The sequence below is a fragment of the Xyrauchen texanus genome, chromosome 16, assembly GCF_025860055.1.
Source record: "Xyrauchen texanus isolate HMW12.3.18 chromosome 16, RBS_HiC_50CHRs, whole genome shotgun sequence".
NCBI classification, from domain to species: Eukaryota; Metazoa; Chordata; class Actinopteri; order Cypriniformes; family Catostomidae; genus Xyrauchen; species Xyrauchen texanus.
Genome location: NC_068291.1, coordinates 38,192,066 through 38,210,772, shown reverse-complemented (window position 1 = coordinate 38,210,772; position 18,707 = coordinate 38,192,066). Strand labels below are relative to the sequence as shown.

At 37.1% G+C, this 18,707-nt stretch overlaps 2 protein-coding genes across 2 annotated transcripts in view; both read left to right on the top strand.

The window, feature by feature from the left end:
• gemin2 (gem (nuclear organelle) associated protein 2) overlaps nucleotides 1-467 on the top strand; it is a 3,152-nt gene extending 2,685 nt beyond the window's left edge. Inside the window, exons 9-10 of the mRNA XM_052145908.1 lie at nucleotides 83-141; nucleotides 241-467. Of these exons, the coding sequence (XP_052001868.1) occupies nucleotides 83-141; nucleotides 241-277 (96 nt within the window). The 3' untranslated portion in view covers nucleotides 278-467. The remainder of the gene's footprint in view (nucleotides 1-82; nucleotides 142-240) is intronic.
• A 4,057-nt stretch (nucleotides 468-4,524) lies between these two features.
• pnn (pinin, desmosome associated protein) lies at nucleotides 4,525-9,281 on the top strand. Its single transcript, XM_052145407.1, has 9 exons — nucleotides 4,525-4,663; nucleotides 5,970-6,041; nucleotides 6,130-6,198; nucleotides 6,301-6,376; nucleotides 6,469-6,563; nucleotides 6,639-6,714; nucleotides 6,979-7,134; nucleotides 7,256-7,394; nucleotides 7,812-9,281. The coding sequence occupies exons 1-9, from the start codon at nucleotides 4,551-4,553 to the stop codon at nucleotides 9,005-9,007; spliced, it is 1,992 nt and encodes a 663-aa protein (XP_052001367.1). The 5' UTR covers nucleotides 4,525-4,550; the 3' UTR covers nucleotides 9,008-9,281.
• The last annotated feature ends 9,426 nt before the right edge of the window (nucleotides 9,282-18,707 follow it).

Here is an 18,707-nt window from a genome sequence, read left to right as displayed (position 1 = left end):
TCTATCTTTGATCAATTGCAGTCACAATTGAAGGCTTGTTGTTGACTGTCTAAAATAGACTGAATATTTTTTCTTCTTCCAGGAAAGCAAAGATGATGATCGGTTGTCTGCTCTTAACTTGATGATTTGTATTGTTGCCAGGTAACTGACATGGCAATGTTAAAGCCAGATTTAGTATCTCCTGAAATATGCACAGGTGTTATGTATTGTTTAGTAAAATCATGCTTCACTCTTTTGCAGATATTTTGAGCAGAATGATTTGGCTGACAAAGACTGAATGGCCATGAAACCAATGGAGGGATGGAAAATTCCTGTGAATGCGAGGAATCATGAAAAATTATTATCTGGAGAGATTTATACAGTGCCTTCCGCAGTTTTCTGAGTGTCATGTACAGTACACCCATTGCAACTGCAATTAGTGTCATTTGGAGCACTGGTATTGTCAAATAAAAAACTGTGGCATTTTTTGCTTTGGTATTTCATAGTCATTAATGATATGTTGTTGCACCTGTCATAGAAGTAAAAATATGTAGAGTTATTAAAACCTCACAAATTCTTCATTTTTAGTATTGAAAGTATCTCTCTTGCAAAACAATTACCATGATAATAGTTTCCACCAACATTGCTACTAAAATTCTCAACAGTCATGTTTCTCAAGTAAAAACAAATGGATTTTTAACAATAACTTCTAAACCCTTAAAGACAGACCTGCATTTAGCTCCAAAGATGTTAATCCATGGTATATGTTTCTGTTGAAGCCGATCATTTAGCGTTATTTCAACTTCATTGTTAAAAAATTCATGATTAATAGCGGAGTTCCTGGTGGACAACTACACTACCCATGGTCCAACAGTGAAAGATCCACCAATCAAGAGAACTGTGGCCATGCAAGCTCGAAAAAATCCCTGAAGAGACTGCCCACTTTCTTGACTCACTATGAGTGACTCATATTAGTCTGTCTTCCTTCCCCCTCAAACTATTTATTTAATTGTGATTGGCTAGATGATCACTCAATCAGTCCAAAGATATCGGTGAAACTGCTGTGCATTGAACAAGCACTACACAGACGCCTTTAACGGTTGCACACTGTCACCATGTCAACAACGATGTCTCCCATTGAAAGCATTTAAACACGCTCCTTCAGTGAACATGGATAGGGGAAAATGGGCCCCATGGCCGCAACCTGGGCCCTGTGGGTGTTGTAAGCACCTGGCTGCAGAGCATGACTTTTATCAAAAGACAACAGTAATATTCTTCTAATAATTTAAGTTCTTATAAGAGTCTCAATATCATCTGTATGCTCTCATCTATTAAAAAGTGTGTCTACATATATTTACTTCATTAAAAGAACACAGCAGAGCTATCTATTATCATACATTTTGTTGACGACACCTACATAGAGGTAAAAAACAGGAGCTGATTTTAAAAATAACTTTTTTATAAGGAATAACTTATTCATATTTAACACAGATCTAGTAATCTGCTTAAATTGGGAAAAGCAACCGATCAAACTATTACCTCACAAACAATGTAAAAAGCATAACTTAATAAAGACTCATTTGCTAAAATAATCAACACTTGCAATGTGTGCATAAAAGAAGGATTTTCCTTAGTTTTTTTTTCCTGCAGTGCATTTCATGTAATTCTGCCAATCACGAACAATAATATGCTGATAAATAACTCTTGTTTGTGTGTTCCTCATCTATAGATCATTATTAATGAACGGAGCTGCGTTGATTAGCCTGTCTGACTGATGGCCTATTACGTAAGGGTTATTTCAGCTCATGAAACTCACCTGTGATTGGCTGAATGGTCGCTCAATCAGCCCAAAGTAACAAAACGCAAAGAATACTTTATACAAATCTACCATCTGGACTTGGTATGGCTTTAGCTTGGAAAAAAGTGGGGGACAAAAATAAACTTTTTAAAGTGTGCGGGGGACACGTCCCCCGTGGCTGCTACGCCATTGACTGAGTTTTACGTTGTTCAGATGCTTAAACAAAACATATTCTGTAAATATTAAGTCACAAAAAGGTGCACTACTTTGTACAACTGATTTACAGTATGTTCAATTTTGACTGACCCAAGTTGTTTACATTTATACTGTATCAATCTACAAGATAACATGCACACAGAGAGGATTCCTAGTAACCTCAGATTGACCAGCACCACCATAACTGAGCTTTAAATATGTACTGTACGTGTGTGTGTATGTATGTATGTATGTATGTGACAGTTCCAAAATGCAAAGAATACTTCATACAAATCCACCATTTGGACTTGGTATGGGTTAAGCTTGGAAAAGTGTGAGGGACAAAAATCACATTTTTAAAGTGTGCGGGGGACGTGTACCCCATGTCCCCATGGCTGCTACGCACTTGAAATTTAGTATGCATTTTTCATGGCCTCCTACACTGTTGCGGCACTGCCCATAGAACCAGTCAATCACAGAACAGTGGGCAGAGTTTCAGAGCGTGGTGCCTATGGAGTCAAAATGATGACTTATATATTTGCAAAAAATAAAGTATTGCAAAGAAAAAAAAAATCCTCAAAGTGAAACTCAAAGAAAAAGAATTGTTGCAAAAGAATTGATGCCAAAAGTTTGTAACAGATAAGAAAAAAGGATCTCAATTCTCGGGTTTCATTTACAAAATACATTATTCCTTGCAATCAAATACAGCTTTGTCTTTTGCAATATATATATATATATATACGAGCATTGGCTAACATTTACAAGAGAGATGGATTTTGTCAAATAGGCAAGGCAGCTTGATCACAAATGCAGATAATTACAGATGTTGAGAATGAACGTGAGTGGAGGAGGTAGCCTACAGTAATAATGAGTTACCACAAACAAATATTCATTGTGGAAATAAAAAGACTTGTGGCCTGAAAAATTACAAACTTCACCGTTCACACTGAAGAAAACAAAAAAGGTGGGTTATAGTACGTCTTTCTCCTGTTTTAGATTAGTAACCTATAGGCCAAGGAAAATTTAGAGAATTCATAAAGACTGATAACATATCACTCTTGCCCCCTATGGATGACACACAAACATGACATAGATTTCTAATTGTATCCAACTGTATTTGCTGATTTGGATTCAAACGTCTCATAAATACTTTGTATAAAATTGGTCAATCTTTCTATTTTATTTATTTATTTATAAATCAAATTGGAGTGGTGTGAATCTTAACTAAAGACGTTTACAGACGTTTAAAGTACATTTATTAAAAGTAAAATAGTAACTAAAATACTGTTGTAAAGAAAATGCATGCTAAATGTAAAAAAAAAAAAAAAAATGAGAAAATGCAATCCTTTATTTTCAGAGTTTATGTAGCCTACACTGTATTTATTTAATTAAGAGAATAATGCTTTCATATTGCTGACGTGTTACAATTTTCTCCAAGTATATTCTGATTTTTTATTTTTAAAAATGTTTTTATATAAAATGAAAAAAAGAAAAAAACACATTGAAAGTGTTTGAGTAGAGTGATACCTGGGCACTCTTTTTCATGTCATCTTTGACTTACAGTGACTCCTAGTGGTGTGGATGCAGCATCATTCAAAATCAGCAGTTTTCAGTTACAGATGTCATTGTAGAAATTTTCTATTCACTATCAACCATGATTCATTTAATCAATGAGTGAAAGTGTCCAGTAACAAGAGGATTACTGAGATTAATTGAGTAGTATTCAGCTGGCCATGTGATTCTAAAATGGCAGTCCCCACAAGGGCACCCCAGCCCAATGTAGAATAAAACAGCTTTTATAAGGTTACTGATATGACTAGAGTATTCATCACATGTGAGTGGTCATGATTTATTACAAATGTTTCAAAATTACAATTAATTTCTTCAGGATTAACATTTTTTAAAGGGGAAAAAATTACTAAGTGCACCTTTAAATAATTAAGAGTCTGGCAAAAGGAAAACAATTGATTGTTTTGGATAATATTAATATGCAATGGAGTTAACATAGCCCTAGATAAATTAGTTGTTCATTTACTTTTGCTGCCCAACTCAAAATCAAATGTGCATTTCTATGTGACAAAAATTCTGTATTAATATTGTTAACTGCATTTGCGATTAAAACATTATTTCAGTATTTTTATTGGTTTCTGTCTTTTAATTTTTATATTTAATTTTGATGTATATAATGTTGCGTTTGTAGGTGTAATTTTGGTAATAGTATTGACACCTCACCATGGACCACACTCATTTTCAAACCCTGGTTACGCCCTGTGTGTGTGTATATGTATATATATATATATATATATATTTTGACTCCATCGGTGCCACCCCATATATATATATATATATGGGGTGGCACCGATGGAGTCAAAATTATGACTTATACAGTTGCAAAAAAAAAAAAATTATGACTTATACAGTTGCAAAAAAAAAAAATATATATATATATATTTTTTTGCAACTGTATAAGTCATAATTTTGACTCCATCGGTGCCACCCCCATGGTTTGTGTCACGCGCTTTCATTGAACCGAGAGCGCGCACGAAAGTCCACGCGCTGCTGGAAGACGAAGAGCAAGATGGCGGTGGTAGTGCGAAGTTTGCAGGACCAGCTTGAAAAAGCTAAGGAAAGCTTAAAGAGCGTGGACGAAAATATTCGAAAACTAACCGGTAGAGATCCGAGTGAATTAAGGTATATATTAATGAATGCTTTTTAATCGATTCGGCACTCAATCTGGGAAAATTTTTACAAGGGCCTGTTAGCAAGCTAATATTGCGGCTAGTAAACAGGCTAAAGTATCACATGTGTACTATTTCGCCGATTACAATGAGTTATGTTACATTTGCTATAGTTACAAGATACATTTTTTGTAGTGATATCACTGAATTTTGGACCGTCTAAGTCACCCAGGCCTTCAAATTATCTTAAAGGAGAGCTAGCAGCAATTGGTTGCAAACTCAAATGTAATGTTGTCTGGTTTATTAGCATAATTTTGTTGTATAATAATAATGTTCTCTAGGGTGATGGGATGTCATGCAACCTGTTCATGTTGGTATCTGCCTTAATTAGCGAGCCTCTACCAAGCGACAAATGTATTTCTGCCAAGAAATGGTTTTATTGGTTGACAAGCCTGTTTATTTTGCGATCCTTTCTTAATTTGGTTATATTTTTAGCTTTAAGTATATTGAAATTTTAATTAACATTTTGCATCGTTTTCTCACCTGCTGCCTGCGACTCTATTAGAACAGGCCTGTGACCATTTGAAAACCACGGACCTAGACTATGAATGTGATTCAGACTTTTGTGTAAATAGTTGAACAAAAAGTCGTACAGTCACTTTGCTGCTCTTTAATTTAAAGGTAAGATTAAAGGTGCTGTAATGCAGAAAATGTGCCTTGAAAGATATCTCTGAAATAAGTGTCCTGAGATATACCACTGGTCTCTGTAGCTTTCTTTCCATCCACTTATCTTTTATTATTAATTTAGTATTATTTTACCTGGACTAACCAGAAGACCAATAATGGATTCTGAAACATTGCTTTGGTCATCCTGAAAAAAGTGTCTAAGAAAATCCAAAGCCTGAATAGAGTTTGCAGAGCAAACATTTTCGTAAACATTAAATTGGCATCTTGGATAGAAACATATCTTGTGACAACACTAGACTGTGTGTAAACCGTAAAAACAAAAATGTGACACTGGACTCATTCTATGATCAACCAATCAGAAGACTGTCATTTTGTGCATTCTCATAGTGTATTAGTTGAAGTGGAACATTCAGATTTAATGCAATATTCATAAGAGTTGGCAGCACAGTTTTTCTTCTGTTGTGTTTGACAACTGTGAGAAGATGCACTGCTGCTAAACAGTTTGGTGATGGCGTCAACGGTAGCTTTGGAGGGTGGTGTTTTGAAAAGAAGTGGCGTGGAAGTTACAGAATGGCTAAAATGCTTGCAGCAGTTTTAATGAGTGTCCATTTGTTATATTTTGCCTTTTCCAGACCGGGTCAAAATAGGAGGCAAACCATCCCAGGCCCAGGTGGAGGTAGGGGACGTGGAATCAACTTGCTGAGGTTAGAATCTGTTCTTTTACTGGCAAATATTTGTATTCGGACTATATCTTGGATTACTTAGTTGCTCATGTATGTCTACCCTTATCAGGCGTGGACTCTCAGACAGTGGTGGAGGACCCCCAGCCAAACAGAGGGACATCGAAGGGGCACTCTTGAGGTTTCTCATGTCAATTAGCCAATTTCAGGCTCTTTTATGAAATGGTTGTTCACCATTTTATTTTTAAAGTATATTTACAAGTGTTTATGTTTGTCAAACTAGGCTGGCAGGGGATCAGCGAGCCAGGAGAGATTCACGCCATGACAGCGACGCTGAGGATGATGACGATGTCAAAAAAGTATGCAGACTACACAATTTTGATGTTTACTTTTTGGATTTTCCCCATCTCTATTTGAAAGCAATTCTTTGTGCTCTGTTTTCTACCTGCAGCCAGCGTTGCAGTCATCTGTGGTTGCTACCTCCAAAGAACGTACGCGCCGTGATCTTATTCAAGATCAGACCATGGATGAGAGAGGGAAGCAAAGGTACTGTTTCTGCTTTAGACTATGTCAGCACAGTTTATTTGGATGACTTTATAATCCAATCCCCTCCCCTTTCAGAAATCGGCGCATGTTTGGCCTGTTGATGGGAACTTTGCAGAAGTTTAAACAGGAGTCTACGGTGTCCACAGAGAAGGTAGACTTATGTTAACAGGCTTCTAGGTCATCGTGGTTCTGTTTTGCTCATGTTCTTTTGTGAAGTTTTGCTTTGGTCTGACATAGTCATCAACAATAAAAAATATTATTCTTGGACTAGTCCTCTTAAGATGATTTACTTCCAACTCAATTTTTTGTTCGATTCAAATCAACATTAAGTCAGCAAATTGCTCACAATAAGGTTAAACCACACCTGAAATCAAGTGTCGTTTTCATTTGAACCTTGCTGTTGTTTTTCCCCCAGTTAAAAAGACGCCAAGAAATTGAGCAGAAATTGGAAGTGCAGGCAGAACAGGAGCGTAAAAAAGTTGAGAGTGAAAGGAGAGAGCTCTTTGAAGAAAGACGTGCCAAACAAACTGAGCTACGACTTCTAGAGCACAAAGTGGAGCTTGCTCAACTGGTATGTCTCATAACTGCATGGAGACAATGGTTCTTTCTTATATACTTTCAGTTTTTGTATTTTGTATTGTTATCCTTGGTGTGATGATTTCATACATTCATTGTGTTTTTATGTGTTATAGCAAGAGGAGTGGAATGCACATAATACTAAGCTCATCAAGTTCATTCGCACAAAGACCAAGCCCCCTATCTTTTACCTGCCTGGTCGAATGTGCTCAGCTACACAAAAGCTCATGGAGGAGTCTCAGAAAAAATTAAATGGTAGGTGTTTCTGGTTCTTATTTATTATTTCTCACAACAGGGGATTCTCACAAAACCTGTCAATGCCCTGGTTGTATTTAGTCCTAGATCAATACAAAAAAAGTACTGCATATTTATTTTGCTTAAATACAGTGAAGCCTACATTTAGAACCATTAAGATTTTTAGCATTGTGACATTTTTAGGACACTTAAGCACATTTTACCTCTCAATGAAAGCTCAATGGATGCCTTGAATGAGTATCATATTCTTTATTCAAATTGCAATGAGAGTTGGGTGCTAAAATTTGTGTAACAAAAATACACAATGTAAACAATCTTAAAGGCCCTTAAATGGGCTGATTAGATAATCGCCTGAATAAGTAGGTGTTTGAAATAAAGTGCTCTGTGACAGTATTTATCTACTGTTTATTTTAAAAGGCATGTTTGATGAGAGACGTGAAGCCTTTGCAGAGCATCTCAACAAAATGGAGGCTCGGCCAAGGCGTCAACCCCAGCGTACAGGTGGCAAGGATATGGAGGACAGCCGTCGGGCTGAAGAGATGAAGAACGAAGATCAAGAGGAGGGTAAGGCTGTAGTAGGGCCGACAGGTAACAGACATGATGTGGAGATGGAGGATGACGAGGAAGATATAGTCGAGGAGGAAGGTGAGGAAAGCTCAGAGATTAGGGAGAGGGAGGGAGACCAAGAGCAGGGGGAGGAGAAGGATAAACAAGAGGAGAGTGAGAGGAAGGCAGAGGAGGAAAAAGAGTATGAAGATGTGGGAGCAGTCGAGGTTAAGGAAGACGAGGAGGAACAAATGGAAGTCACGGAAGTTCAGAGGGAGGCTGAGGGACAGGGTAAGTTGCAGGTTGAGAGTCCACAGGCCACAGTTGAAGAGGTAGGTAGTGAGAAAAGGGAGGAAGAACAGGAGACAGAGAAGGAGTCTCAGGAGGAAATTATAACAGAATCTCAGCAAACCCCAGAAAGCCATGTGGAAACTGAGGTTGCAGAATTTAAAGAACCAGAACTTGAAGCCTCAACACCTAGTGCAGAGGAAAATGTCACTAAAGAGGATGACCATGCTCAAGATTCCCAACCATCACCACCTGAACCTAATCCAGAAGTCCCATCTCAAGAGCAGAGCCAAGAACCCACAGTTCAGCCACAAGAAGCCAAAGCAGACACAAAGGAGGCTGCTGAGGATGTTAATGACTCTCGTGCTAGGACCAAAGCAAGAGCCAAGAGGAGCAAGAGTCGAAGTAGCAGTAGCTCCTCTTCAAGTTCCTCTTCAAGTTCCTCAAGTGGATCCAGCTCCTCTAGTGGCTCCAGCAGCCGAAGCAGTTCTTCTGGCTCCTCGTCGTCTTCCTCCAGCTCACGCTCTCACAGCCGCGGCAGGGATAGAGATGCCCGGGACCGCAAAGGCCGTAGGAGACCATCTGACCGGGAGCGTAGGAAAAGCGGAAGCGAGAGAGGACACAAGTCCTCCAAAGGCAGTGGCCGTGACATTAAAGGCTCCAAAGACAAGAGCTCTAAACCCGACAGGAAGATGACGAGTTCAGAAGGAAGCAGGTCAGGGAGGAGGTCCTCCAGGAATGACAGGGATCGCAAGTCTAATAGAAAGGATCGACGTTGAAGAACAAGAATGCTGCCAGTCTTGCGTAATTTTCTCTTCTTTTTTTTTTTTTTTTTTTAGAGCCTATGTTTGTCAGAATTGTGTGGTGATCATAGGAGTTTTTCTTTAGTGGGTTTTAAGTTTGAAGTCTCCATGTAACAATCTTTTTTGTTTTGTCTGTCAACTGGTTATTTGGACTTAAGTGTATCTTGGATTTTTTTTTTTTTTTTATGTTCAATTTTATGAACTCTGCTTTTAAGAAATGTCACTATAAACATGTTGGTTTCAGACACATCACTATTTCATGGAGATATAGAGCTGTTCCTGAAATGTTGATCATTAAACTTCAACCATGATATTGAAAGTTCAGACCATCCCCGATACATTAGTAGTTTAGTCACAGATATTTTTTTGTGATGCCATATTAATGTGATTAACCTTCAGTAAATTTCAATTATCCATTCTGACCATACTGTGGAGTTTTTTTTTTTTTCTTGGAGCAAAAGTGTCTGCTTTTTTGTATAAATGACTCAACATGAAAAAAAAAAATTAAAGGCAATTAACACTTTTCAGTTCTTTCGTTGTGATTTGCATTTATGTATTTGAAATGTTTTTAATATACATCTTTGAAACATCACCAAGATATGCTGTGACAACACTGAATAATCTGCTCAGGGATATGATTAATACAAAATAGGTGAAAGACTTTCTAGTTCAGTGTTTTTTTTAATTTAGTTCAACATAATTTTAACTTGTATAATTTTAAGCTTCCATAATTTTAAGCTTCCTGGAACAAACTCATTTACTATGAATGAAGGATTAGTACAAGATGTTAAAACTTTTGTGACTTAAAAACCATGGATTTTAGCTTCACATACTGCTTAGTTGCATCTACGTAATCTGTGGTTGAAACTTAACTTAAATTTACAACCGATTTGCGAAAGAATGCTTTACGTAAATTGTGTTTTGGCACTGCTCTTCTGGTGGATGAATCTCATGATTTGAGCATACCTGACATCGCCTGATTATGATCATGACTGGGAGATATTCAGTCATAACGTGCTATTTTCATGTTGATATGTTATACGATTAAACATTTAAAACTTAAATATTACTTGCTTTTATGATAAAAAACCACTCGTTTACATATATTGAATTAATTCATTTGACACTTTACGCTTTTCTGACACTACGCTCAAAGCCCTTTTACATAGAGAACGGGACTCCAACACAGTCACTACCAGTATATGTTACTATGATTTTTCAAGTATTTTATCTACTAATAATGTTTGTATTGTACTGCACTTAAATGTTAGAGGTGAAATTTGTGGTATGGCTGATATGAGTTCAATGGAAGATATTATTATTATATTGTACAGCATCAGTTGATAATTAAATGCCGTAATACCACAATAGTATGTCTATGCACTACGTAAACTAAAAACATAAAATGAGGATGATATGGTAAAATTGTGCCTTTTTGCATGCACAGAGTGAGATTTGTGAAAGCATAAATTTAATTGCAAGTGTAAAAATAAATGGTCTGCAAATGTTTTGTAAAGGTGTAAATTAAGTTTAAGCGTAAGAAGGAAATATGAGCAATTCTTAAATCGTTTGCATAAGTGTAATTCATATGTTGTGAATCTGTAATTTCGTATTAAGAGTAAATTTGGTGTATTCTTCTGACTTCCTTTTTTTGCTCTTACAATTTTGCCACTGTTTTTACACCTAAACATGGCCAAAAACATTGCAAACCTGCAATCAGTGATATGCAAGCAAAGAAAGGGTGTCATGAACAGCAAAACAGATTTATTTTACACATACAGACTGATTCTACGCCGATCAATCTGTTTTGATGTTCACGACACCCTTTCTTTGCTTGCATATCACTGATTGCAGGTTTGCAATGTTTTTGGCCATGTTTAGGTGTATAAATGGTACCAAAGTGCAAGTGCAAAAAAAAAAAAAAGTCAGAAGAATACACATCAAGTTTACTGTGCTAATATGCAATTACAGATTCAAATGAATTACACTTACACAAAGCATTAAAGTATTGCTAATATTTGTTTCTTATGCTTTCAACTTGATTTACACCTATACAAAACATTCTGTGCACATGCGTTTTATTTTTACACTTGCAATTTGATTAACGCTTTCACAAATCTTACTCTGTGCATGCACATTTTTCTACCACGCTTGTAACTTCATTAACGATTTTACAAGTGTGACTGACTGAACTGAACCGGTGGAACACGAGACAGCCTGAACTCCTTTCCTGTGTTTATGGACATGAAGTAATGATGCAAGGATGAACCCCATAAGCCAGCGATTTCATGCCAGACCCTACAGCTCAAAATACAAATTATTTTTATAGGCTTACCATAGTGAATTGGTGTAAGGTAATAAAATAGTTTGAACACTGATTGTTTATGTACTCAATCGATAATGGCAATTTGTTCATTTTTAATCAAAAAGACTTGCATAGCGCTGCTTTAATAAATAGATTCTATTAACATTAGCAAATGCGTTAGGGATCATGAACTCTTTTCTTTACAGCATACATTTATCTTAATGTTAATTTATAAGTTCACACTGGTTCACAATACATTAGTGTTCATACAACAATTTATATTAAAACGCTTTAAGATATGTTGAAATCAACGTTAACCAAGATCTTTGTTAGTTCAGGTTAATGTAGTTAAGGCCTTATAGTAAATTGTTATGCATAAATGTAATGTTGCACATGCATAATTTTGGAGTGAAAATATGGATGATCATGACTCATGAGACAATGTGTAACTTCGTAAACTGAACTTGTGTGACAGCAATGCAGGGGAAAGGAAATGTTTTTGTTTTCTTCTTAGCAATGGGTTCCATTCTCCACCTCATGATGGCGGTAGTATACTTTGTGAAACACCATCAGCTAATACTGTAGTAGCTTGACTGGTCATCTCATCTCATCTGCATTGCTTTGGCATTCATTTGAATGGGCATCCTATTGTTTCCACACAGTTACACTCAATGTCAATAAAACAGTACATAAAATGTCTCCTCATCTAAAACTTGTTAATATTTAAATGGATATACTGTATAAATATGTATATAGATGTAAATGCAATCATGCGCTCACCTGCCGTTTGCAAGAACCTGTAAAACATAACAGAATTGTGTCTTTTACTTGTGAGATACCACCATTGGTTACATCTGACAATTGCTTATCATGCATCAATAGGCACAGTTACAGTAACTACAATGACATTTTAATGTGTATTGAAATATTTCAGGAAGCAGTTTTTCCTAATCCTGTTCATGAATGCCCCCCAAATACTTTACACATTTTGGATGTGTCACAAATGTAACATCTGATTCAACTAATTTGTAGATAAGCTTTAAGACCAAAATGGGAGGAGATATCCAAAATGTGTAGGTTGGGGGGCTTCCAGAAACAGGGCTGAAAAACACTGCCGTATACACATCATCATGATCCATTTATACAATAAAGTACAGGAAAAAAAGAACTGAGCAATACTTAAGGAATGTAAAGTGTGTGGATATGTATGAGATACTGTATAACATGAGAATTCCTTTGCCTAGCATGCTCCTTTTCCAGTCTCAGCAGAGGTTTTGACACTCCCTATTTTTTTTTGTGGCTTAAGATGAGGCCATGCAATGGGTGGTCATTTAACCTTAGTGCTTCTGAGTAGATCTTTGTATCTCTTACATGCGTAACCCTCCTCTGTGCCCCCTGCGGTCCTTCCTGCACAGTGGAAAGTGAGCAGTCAGCTGTTTTGAGCCTCATTAGTGGTGTCTGTCTCTGATGAGCAGGATGATGAAGCCTTTCTATTGATCCGTCTCTGGAGGAAAAGTGCTGGGTAAACAGGACAGAGTTATGGCTCAGAGGAGACCAACGGGCATGTTTACAGAGAAGATTGTAGGAGAGAGGGGAAAAAGTTTTGCATTCTGTTTCCACCTAGTTTTATCCTATTAATGACTTTGTAAAGTTGACACAGCAGCAACTGTGTTTTTCCTGTATAAAAGAGACACCCAAGATCGCTCATGTTTATCTGAAAACTCTTAATAAGTTGACCACTAATTTGAATGAGTAAACTCATTCCCTCAATTTAATTGAGTAATGTCATCTCCAAAACTAATTAAATTAACTTGGTGTTCATATGATCTTAATTTAGGTTAAGTTAACTAGATGCAAGTAGAAAATGGTAAATGGTCTGCACTTATATAGCGCCTTTTTAACCTTAACGGTATTCAAAGTGCTTTACACTGTGACACATTCAACCATTCATACACCAATGGTGGCAGAGCTGCCACGCAAGGCGCTAGCCTGCCATTGGGAGCAACTTGGGGTGCAGTGTCTTGCCCAAGGACACTTCGGCATGCGGAGTCATGTCAATCCTGCGATTAGTGGCTGACCTGCTCTACCAACTGATAATGACAACTTTAGGGTTTACAGTCTTAACTATAGGACACCAGAACCATAGATAATGGATGTCTGGAGTCTAATTTCATGACAAGGATACCGTCTTACACTCGTAGATGAAGAATCTAATTTGGACCAAAATGGGTTTTACAGCTTGATGCCATGGAAGAAAGTTTTTTGTATTTTACATCCAAACCATGGAGCTTGAAAGCAGGGGTTTTCAAATTTGGGTCCAGGGAGCCGCTATAGGTGGTCTGTGGAAACTTTCAGAGAAAAAAAAATAAGAAGGTTCTGAGTAGAAAAAAAATACACCGTCAACTTGATGCAACGTAAATATTTTTCAAATGAATTTTGTTTTAGCACAATGAAAATATAAATGTCAGTTATTTAATTTAGCAAAGTACATGTTCTGTGTTATATCATAATATTTACAATATAATAATAAACATGTCTTCATATATTAAATATATAGATGTTTTCATATTTAAAAAAAAGTGTGTACTTTCATATTTGGGGGTCATTGAAATCAAAATATTTGAAAACCCCTGCTTCAAAGAACCAAGAGATCAATATGCAGATTTGAGGAACCCCTAAGAACTTTATTAATCTTTAAAGAGCCATACAGCCAACTAAGCACCGTATACAGATAAAGTTGTTGCTGATAAAAAGAGGATTGGCACTTGATTAGGGAAGACATTAGCACTCCTTTTGGATTTTATGACAAAAAATATAGTGTATAATATATAATAGAAATATATACATTTATAAATATGTAAGGAATAATTGACCATGGAAAGTAAAATTATTGAAAACAAAAGCACACCTGAGGTGGTAATGGGGACATGACACCTCGGATGTGCATTCTTTTTCAATAATTCAAAGGGACGGAGTAAATTATTCCGCTTACACCATGGCAACCACACCTTCAAAATAATTTCAGGGTTTTAACTCAAGAAATGTTCTGGTTTTCTTCCGTAAAATGGTCTTGTGTGTAGAATTACTTTCTTTTGCCCAGATACAGCGTCCTGTTTCAAGCGAATTCAGGCACCGAGCTGGATTGGTAGTTCAAAAACGTCAGCAGAAACATCGTTTAAGTATACTTAGTATACACTTTGGATGCTCTGTGTCCTGCGAGCGAGTATGTGTGTGGGAAAAAAGTGTGTGTGAGTGTGTATGTGGATGAGACGAGAGCGAAAGAGAGAGAGAGAGAGAGAGAGGGAGGGAGTGCAAGGGCGCTTTTCCACTGATATGAAAATAAAATTAGGATACTATAGATATTGCTTGTCATTCTTATCCGATTTAATATGCCAAAGTCTTTGTTTTTTTTAAAAGGTTATTTTGCTGTGGTAGCCTGTAGGGCTCTTTGAAATATCTGAAATAATTTGGCGAAGTGAAGGAGCTGTTACGCAGTCAAGCCCTGGAACTACTTCATGGCTGTGCGTTTACTGGAAAATAATTGCACACATTATGTAACGTTTGCAGGAACAAAGCAAGAGAAAGAGGATCTAAGTGCAGGCTTATTTAATAAAAATAAACATAAGAAACTCCAAACACGATCACAGAACAAACATAAAAAGATTAAAAAAAATTAATGGTGGAGGGCCCAAAGACTGTGAGCTGCTGAGCGGGTAATGCTATTATTTATTCAATGCAATGGCGGTTCTAGGGGGTCATGTCGGGTGTCGGGGGTGCCCATGTCGCCTATGCCTAAATTTGCCACTGATTGAATGAAATTGACTAAATAATGAAATTATTGTTGAATAGCACTCTTAGGACATGAATGAATTATTTTGTTCAGTGCTTTTTCCCCTCAGCAGTCATGTGCGAACAGTTTGATTTTTAGATCAATAGCAAGGTTCCTTCCCTCAAGCTTCAAAGGCAGAATGATCGAGCAAAGCTCAATGAAACCAGGGTCTTTTAATAAGCCGGAGTGGGTGTGTGTGTCCTTTATAAATGGCTTAACTGACTGTTCACTGACACTAGTGTGTGCCATTTAGGCTAGTTAAACTGTTTGTTCTTTCAAAGTTGAGTAGTGAGGCTCACAGGGGATTGGAACAGACTCAAGAGTGCTTCTGTCCGTGACTGTTGTTGTAATAGAGGAATTAAACTGACCTGATTGGTGTTAACTTTGCTTTTTTGAGCGCAGTCAAACAGTGGGTTTCAAATAGACTTCTTCTGCTGCATTGATCAACACTACTTTACTTTTCACTCAGGTCAACAACCTTTCCGCAACATGTATTTTTTGAATGTAGAAATAACATTTTGAAATAATAATTGCAATCTAGTTAGATCTGTTCCATTAAATTGAAAATTTTAACAGCATTTTTCAACCAGGATGGATGAAAAGTTAAGGTATAAAAGTCAATTTTAAGAAGAAATAAAGAATTTTAAAGTGCTTTTTCCACTATCGGGCCGAACAGTTCTGAGCATGGTGCTGTACGATTACAAACCGTTCCCGACCTGGAATTCTAAGTATGGTTAACCAAGAGTACTCAGGACATCATTGTGGTGGAACGACTTTAGTGATGTGGTGACTCACGATTGGCCACTTGCCCAGTCCGTCCATTTTAATCCTCAAATCTCAGAACCACTGAGGAAAAAGTAATTTTAACCATGCAAACAAGCCCGGATTTGTGAGGGGCAAGCGTTTGAGTATTAAACGTGGCTCTGTGAATGCTATTTTCCAATGGGAGATGCATTTCAATTTTTCATTTTGATGTAGTTCCAGTACAGAAAGCCCTAAGGCACAGAGCAGAAATGTACACCATGTTTGCGCCACCACAGAGTTTTCTGGTTTCTGATCTCTGAACTGGCATTTTCCCCTCTAAAACAATTTTTTTTATAAAGAGTTTAGACTCTAAATGGGGCAATAAATGCAGTGCTCAGATTCCTCCAAATGCTTTTTTAGTAGTTCCCAATTTGATGCCCACTCTCTGTGTTTCTTAGACTTTTTTGACTGGCTTGGTTGGTTTCCTGCATTGCTAGCTAGTCAAGATCCTTGAACCCTATTGGAATGCAGCACACAGATTAAGACATCATCTGAAGTGCCATGGCAACAACAAGTCTAGCAAATGTGAAGTTACACTAACAGCCAAGACAGTATGCAGATTTTTGGAAATAAGAACAGCATTAAAAAAGTAAATGAATCAGTCATCATTTGCATTCTGTTGAAGTGACCTTACTTTGAAGACTGTCCGTCAAATGGTCTGAGAACTTGTCTACGATATAAAAAGGAGGAAACCTAGGAAAAAGATTTTACATTGAAACCCGTGTCAGCTTTACTGAGAGAATTCATTAACTGCATCTCTTTTGAAAAGCTATCATCTGAAGAATTAAATGAAACACAGCTTAAACTCTAAATGCTATTTGTCAAACAAGACGATTTGTAGTACTTCCACATTTAGCAGGGCATTCAAGCAGAGATCCTAATAATATGCAAGTGTTTCTATTTATTTACATACATTATATATGTAAATCCTCAATAACTGTGCACATAATGTCTACAGATGCCAACACATAAGAACTCAATACCTTGACAATAACATCAGTGAATAACTCGGATGGTACATTTAGACATAAATATCTCAATCTATTTTTAGTTCTGACCATTTCAAGTGGGTCTGTTGGGACCCATCCTTAATGCAGCTACACACAGGCTTTGCTCCAGCCAGGCCTGCAGAGCAACGGACAAACTCATGCTTAAAATGTCCGCTGACAAATCCTACTACAATGCCCTGGCCTCCTATCCGTGCTGGCCTTAGGCTTAAGACGCTGTATTTGACTCCAAAGCCACTAGCTCAATTACCCACAGTGGGCAGCTAGGCCTCCAAAAACATGTGCTATGTTACACATCTTAGAGAAAATGCCATTTTGTTCATACTCATCCGCCCAACCTTAGTTCCTCAAGCCACAAAAGAGACAAGGCCATTTGTTCTGAAGTAATCTGTAATCTGTGTGAAGAGCCAGGCAATTGTGTTGCAGTTGTGTTCACTCCAGTAGATTCCAAGTGGACTGCTAGTCTTTCTAGGGGTGAATGTGAAAATCACATTGATTCTGTCGTTCCATTGGTGCACTCGAATGGAGATGCTTGCAATGAATAGAAAATAGACCAGCAGTGGCTGTTTTACTTACCTGTCAGACGTTTGTGCTTCACACTTGAGGTGTGATATTTATGGGGTTTAATAGGGACCGCTTATTTCAGTGGGAATTAATAAACATGTAATTCATGTCACTTAATGTAACTAGGTTTTACCGCAAAGTTAATCAGGCTGCTGCTAATATAATGATCAAAACGACATGATTCCTTGCAGTTTTATCTATATTAAAGATACATTGATGTTGGATAAATCAGTGGAAAATTAACATTATTAGGAACACTATGGTCCTGATAAAGTGCTCGAGGTGGTCTTCTGCTGTTGTAGCCCACCTGCCTCAAGGTTCAACATGTTTTGCATTCTGAGATGCTATTCTGCTCATTACAATTGTATAAAGTGGTTAGTTCGAACCAGTCTGGCCATTCTCTGTTGACCTCTCTCATCAACAAGGCATTTCTATCCACAGAACTACCGCTCACTGGATGTTTCTTGTAAATTCTGTAGTGCATACAAATACCAGGAGATCAGAAGAAATACTCAAACCAGCCCATCAGAGACCAACTTTCATGCCATGGTCAAATTCTCTGAGATACAATTTTTTACCCATTTGTATGGTTAATGTGAATATTAATTGGAGCTCCTGACCTGTATCTGCATGATTTTATGAATTGCACTGCTGCCACATGATTGGCTGATTACATAATCACATGAATATATAGGTCTACAGGTGTTCCTAATAAAGTGCTCAGTGAGTGTACAATTACTGTGCAAGCAACCTAGAAATGTTTCAAGAGAAATGACACGTATGGAAGAAGAACACAAAAGTACTCCAGCAGTTGTAAACCTTATATATATTGGTAACCAAAATTTCCACCAAAATACCACATTTATTACAGTTATTGTAACGACAGTAAAACCATGATACAATTAATATGGGATCTCCTTCAAACAAGCTTCAGCTTTTGACAAAAACTGAAAAGTAGTAACCTGATTTTTCTACTTCAAGGACCCATTTCTACTTGATCTAACCCATACAAATTACATTTGTTGGTGTAACCTAACATTGTCTGGTTGATTTAGTCAAAATGAGTAACATTTTATTGAATTAAACCAGTTAATTTAGATGTTCCGACACATTTTTTAGGTTACCTGACAAAGCATTTTTTACAGTGCACGCTTACAGAGTTTTATT